At 33.9% G+C, this 5,980-nt stretch overlaps 1 protein-coding gene across 3 annotated transcripts; it reads right to left on the bottom strand.

Moving 5' to 3' along the window:
• Nucleotides 1–1,171: 1,171 nt before the first annotated feature.
• Nucleotides 1,172–5,719, bottom strand: LOC108456888 (probable pectin methyltransferase QUA2). 3 transcript variants are annotated; one of them, XM_017755658.2, is made up of 9 exons: nt 5,349–5,719; nt 4,304–5,007; nt 4,096–4,228; nt 3,563–3,803; nt 3,033–3,258; nt 2,791–2,966; nt 2,362–2,665; nt 1,912–2,050; nt 1,172–1,804 (listed from the first exon to the last, which is right to left on the bottom strand). In XM_017755658.2, exons 1-9 carry the CDS (start codon nt 5,505–5,507, stop codon nt 1,646–1,648), a joined length of 2,241 nt encoding a protein of 746 aa, XP_017611147.1. In that variant the 5' UTR covers nt 5,508–5,719; the 3' UTR covers nt 1,172–1,645. The 3 variants fall into 3 exon arrangements, with proteins under 3 accessions (XP_017611147.1, XP_017611392.1, XP_052884842.1); XM_017755903.2 differs by lacking the exon at nt 5,349–5,719 and adding an exon at nt 5,132–5,342; XM_053028882.1 differs by lacking the exon at nt 5,349–5,719 and adding an exon at nt 5,161–5,342.
• Between the last annotated feature and the right edge of the window lie 261 nt (nt 5,720–5,980).

Below are 5,980 nucleotides of genomic sequence, written 5' to 3'. Positions count from 1 at the left end.
AATAAATAAGAAATTTTAATACGGGCAGACCGAGCCAAGTTTTAATATTTTTATCTGGATATAGCTTGGGTAAAAATTTAGGCACATTTTTTGGGCGAGGCTGAGCTCGAGCGTAGAACTTTGTTAGAGCCTAGCCCGAACCCGGCCCATAGACAACTCTAACCACTAGTTAACATAGGAAATATTATATTATTATAAAATAAAATTCGATTTACAAAGGGAATATTACAATAATATTTTGTAACAAATATATTTATATTGTGTTTGTTTGACTAAAACAACTTTTAAAAAATGATTTCAGTAAAATTAGTCAAACAAAGGAAAATATTTTAAGCAAAATCATTTAAACACAAGAAAATTATAAATTATTTTTAGAAAGTTGTTTTCAGTGAAACAAACACAGTCTAAATACAAATATTAAACATGAGGAAGAGATCCACTTATACCCTTTTATATATTTTTGTACAATCAATATTCTAATGATCTAAAACTATCATATTTAATATTATATTCATATAAATCATACATGTCAAATTTAACGTAAATTAAAATTCTTTATTTGTTTTGCACAAAAAAACTTTCAATCGCTCACTAAATATCAATATATATAATATTTTAAATTATTATGATAGAAATATTACATTGATTTAGAAATTTATTTGCATAACAAATATAATTTTATTGATAAATTTAATGATTAAATCGTTAAATATTAATAGTATAAAATATATAATTAATTTTACACCAATGTATATCCTCTCTAAAACATGAATATTTAAGTAAAATGAAGGGAGGGGATGGCATTTACTTACACCATTCAACATCATGGATATTTTCAACTAAATTTCTCAGTCCAAATGCATGACCTCATTGGAATGATTGGTCCAAGTCCCCATCTATTACTGCATTCTAACTTGTCATCAAAACTCAATCACATGTCTTCACTTTATGAATTTAATTGCTCTGCCCCATTGGCATATATGTAAATTGCCCCCATAAATTCATTCAATCAATTTTGAATATTTAGGTTTTAATTATATTGAATTTAAATTATTTCGAATTTAAATTTGATTTAAATTGAGATTAAATAATTATGTATGACAAGTAAAAGCATGATTTTTGGAAAAAAAAATGGAAATAAAAACGAAAAATGATTGGATTGAGTTTGGGATTCAGATTAATGAATGAATTTTCTTCCATTGAATATGAATGATATGAAAAAAAAAATCATCATCAATGGCAACTGCCGAGGAATTCTATATTTTTCCCCTATGTAAATATTTCGCAGCTTACTGCTTTTGCTTATTCTTTAGATCATCATCACAATTTTAATCATGTGGGTTGTATAGTTTATAATGAGACATTACCATGAAATTTTAAATCTAATGCAATACTTGTTATCCACTTGCAATGGTGCCTCAGATTGAGTACTTACAAGGTCCTACGTATGCCTTACGGATCCATAGGAGTCAAGTTGTTGGTTCCGTCGACTTTCGTTCTCGTTTTTCCTCCTTTTATCTTTCTGCTTTCTCATTTCCATTCTAAATATATAGTATCCCCCATTCATGGTGAAGCTTTTATGAAGATTACTTAAACATGCACAAAACACCACGACTCGAACTTCGGGTTTCATGAGAAACTGTTCTTAGCTTGGTTGTCTCTTGAAAAAGGGTTTCTGACAGATAAGGAGTCTCTCGTCGTTGTTACTTTCGATTTCTATGACACGGGCTTCCCATTTCAACCGCCTAGTTAGAACTCTAGCTGAGTCAATAAGCAGAGCCGCATCGCGGATTATTATCCAACCCTGCAACAACCATCAAATGAATCACATCTTAAAACGTAGCAAAAGATAACAACACCATTGGAAGTATTCGAAACCATATTTGATAGTTGATAGCTTGGTATTAGTACCTCGGGACGAAGCATCCGGTCTATCTCAGTGAATATATCAAGCATGGTGCACCTCCAATGTTGACTAGACTCAAGAGATAGAAGTCCTTCTGCATGTACCATATCGTAAGTTCTAGGATATGTTGGAAATGCTTCACACCTGAAAGTGATCACGAAACAAATTAAGCACGAAACAAAAAAGGAAGACATATGTTGCTCATATTTTAGCGAACACAATCTAACAAGTAAACAGAATAGACATCCTCAGGTAGAGTTTGCTTCGGTTTAAGTCTTATGAATGTCGCAGGACGCATGCATTTTAAAAATAAACCGCACATTAGTTCATTGCCCATAATTTTGTTTACCCGAGGGAAAGCATATTAATTGCAAAACTCATTATACGGAAAATGCATGTATTAAAACAACACAACAAAAGGAATAAAGAAAAGTTTAGCTTGAGAAGAGAATCACCAATCATGTAATACACCGAAATAGCCCCGGTCAAGAATCAGGGGAAGGTACTTAGGTCCAGTTGTTGGGACTACATTCATTACCCAAACAGACTTCCTCGCTTCCAGTAATGCAGCATTTAAACCACCATAGCGAGCATTCATGTCTAACACATTCCTGAGCATGTTATAAGGTGGAGAAGGATCCTCGTCGCCAGGTCTCTTCGGATGGTCAGAGAATATTAGCGGTGATAGAAGAGACCAGTAATTACGAACAATTATCCTATAGTTTGCGGTATCCTCATTGAGTTCATCCAAATGTAAACCTGATAAAATACGAAATGATTAGAAAATAGATGATTGGAGTGGTAGTCAGAAATTTCTTTAATCATCGTCTTATCATGATGGAATTTTTACTTGTAACATAAGCATGAGAAGAGCATGAAATTACCATATAAAGCTAGTTCACTTGGGTTTAAGTTGGATCTAGAAGGCCAAGTTGCCCTCTCCTCAATAGGGACCCATCGGCGGCTATGCATTCCGCCTATACAGTTCTGAAGGGGTCGATAATACGGAAATTCAACATCTTGTACTTTGCTACAGATAGAAGGACCCGAACCAGAGATCCTGGTAAAAATTATTCACATAGTCAAAATAAAAGAAAATGGACGTAAATCGAGAAAACAGCCTTACCGGGAGTTATAACAGGTTTTTTTACTGGTCTTTTTCCACACAACAGTTTCATCTTGTTGCGACATCAATTCCCAGCATAGGTTTTCTGCAAAATCACGAACAAAGTTCCACCTTTTCTGTTTCTCTTTGTTCCGAAGAGAACTCTGAACATTGATAAGAGGTGAAGTCCACACAAAGTACCCACCCGGCCTTAGAACTCTATCAACTTCAATCAAGAAGGAACCGTCTGCAGCGCACATTTAACATAAAAGTTTAATTATGACCAGCTCAAACACAAAAACGAAGTAAACAATGTTGAAAAAGTCATATATATGAGTAGAAATATGTTTACAAATTATAATTAGCAAATACTATTAAGAGTTTGGCTAGGAAAAAGTGAAGTTGACCATGGTTTTAGTGTATTCCTTCAAATTATTCATTGGTTGGCAGGTGTGAACTTAGCAGTCAAAACGAACTTTTGGCTAGGAATTTATCATCTAGAGAGCGTTTAACATTTTAAATAAGCACAGTTGGAAACTGTTAACTGATACCATTTTTATCCCAGTCAATACCACAGCGCGCACAATGCAGCAAATCAAAAGAAAGAGATGGATACGGTAACTGTTTTGAACTGAAAGAACCAATCATTGCAGGAAGGCCCCTTTCGAGAGTGAGTTGGACTTGACTGCCCGAGGACTCATAATTCGCAATGCAAATGGTTAAGATCTGTTCGGAAAAGAGATGTGCTCCAAAGCTACCATATCCACATCCTATATCCAAGATGGTCCGGATCTGCACAAGTAGCCTTATGGATTATGCGAAAGAAAACTAATGGAATCATGGCACCGTGAAATACCAGTCTTGTTTATAGTAGCTTGTTAAGAACATTTTAAGTTAATTCAGCTTATATAGACAAAATCACAATGTGCAAGCCAAAAGGTAGCAATTAAATAAGAAATGATAACTTCAAAAAGTATGTCAACTGGGAAGCTAAGCAGATATGATGTTACTACAGGAAGTAAAAATCATTGAGCAATGGAGAAGTACAAGCTCAACATTTATGTTCCGGGAAAATTCTGATTACCCCAGCTTGTATGAAGTTAGATTCATTTCTCAGTCCAATCATCTCAGCAATCTGATGGGAATAGTCTTCCACACCATCAAACATGAGTGATGCTGAACGGAAGGAAATCTGTTCTTCCTCCAACATCATCATCCTGAAATTGCATAAATCGAGTTTTAAACTACTTCTATAAGAAGGAAGTTAACTGACAAGTGAAACACTCGCTCACCTCTTGGTTAAACTGCCTGAAGTAAACACCTCTTGACCAGTGATTTTAACATTTGCAACCCAGATGATATCTCTCCCAGTTGGCCACCTAAGAGGAATTTTATAGTTCATAGGTGGAAGAACTAGACAATTTTGTCTAGACCCTTGTCTGCATACTCGATCATACTCATTGCCATCCGAAAAACCCGAATCGAGATTCTCCGAAACATTAAAGCAGGGAATATAGTTCTCCAACTCTCCAGGACAAAATTCTATTTCTTTCATCCTTGAAGTACCAAAAGAAAGCTCCCCTATATCCCACAAATCAGAAACAAGCTGCTCTTGGAGTCTCCTAGAACTATGAAATATATGACCTCTGGATGATGTGGAAATGGAAAGTGTCCACCAAAATGAACCAGTAAGAGCAAGAATCACAATCACAACTAAACTTGACTTCAAAAGTAGAATTGTTAACCTATGGCGACTTCTTGGGGTTCCAACAATGAAAGGATCAGATGCAAAACCATTGTCAGTGGCATCGTATTTAGTAAGAGGAGAATTATCTGAAAAAAGTGACCAAAAAGGAAACCTGTGGGAAGATTGGTTTCTATCCAATTCTTCCTTTTCTATTTGTTCTTTCACTTGGGAGTCCAAAAGACCATTGCTGCTGCTTGTGACCCGTATTGCAGGTACACCTCGGTGCAGAGGCCTTGACATTTTTATAACCTGAAATCACCAACAGTTTTAGATACTAGATCTATAAACACTGCTGAAAGTGAAATTCAAAGAAAGCAAATATTGAAGAAGTGGCTTTTGAGGAAAGTAAAGTAGACACATTGAGTTTCACAACCTGAAAGTAATGAAGGGTGAGCTCATTACCATTCAAAATCACTTGTTTTCATTAAAATATAATTCTCTTCGCTACCCAATTCTTAAATCTAATGAAAACCCAGATTAAAATGATCAAAACCCAATTTGGATCAACCATTTGAAAAACCAAGTCATAAAAATAAAAAAAATAAAAAATAAAAAAAAAAACAAACAAACAAACAAAGTTTGTGAGATACCTTTTTGCTCGTAAGAACTGAGCTGGAAATTGAAAGATAACGTAATACAAGTTGCCTTCGATACAGTAAGAGTGTTGAGTAAACGACTTTTCTATCGATCCAATCACGACTAAGCTCGTGAAAAAATAAAAACTCTTCATATATGATCGTAATAACCATTCAAAAACAAAGAAATGGTATGGTTTAAATACATGCCAATGTATTTAATAAATGAAGATAGACATTTTTTGAAAATTTTGAAACTTTTACTCATCCAAAATTTTATCTTCGGACAGTGTTCTCTGCTATAAACGCGGTAAAGCGCCACCAGTACCGCTCGAGCGGCCACCCCAACTGTAAATTATTTTATTTTACTTCCATCATATTAATCAAGTCTCATTTTAAAGTATTTTTTATTTAAGTTATTTAATAATTTAGGAACAGATAAGTCTAATTACAAATAAGGGACGGAATTTAGATTATTATTTTTTATGGATTTGTGTTTAGGTCGGTTCAAGTCATATATTTAAATTATTGTTTAGGTTCAGATTTTTAATTTATTTTAATTAATTCTATTCGTATTTATTTTTATTTAAATATATTTTTATTTTAATTTATATAATGTAAAGAATTAATCACAAGCTTATCATTAG

This window comes from Gossypium arboreum, chromosome 5 (assembly GCF_025698485.1).
Source record: "Gossypium arboreum isolate Shixiya-1 chromosome 5, ASM2569848v2, whole genome shotgun sequence".
NCBI lineage: Eukaryota > Viridiplantae > Streptophyta > Magnoliopsida > Malvales > Malvaceae > Gossypium > Gossypium arboreum.
This window is presented reverse-complemented; position numbering and strand designations above follow the sequence as displayed.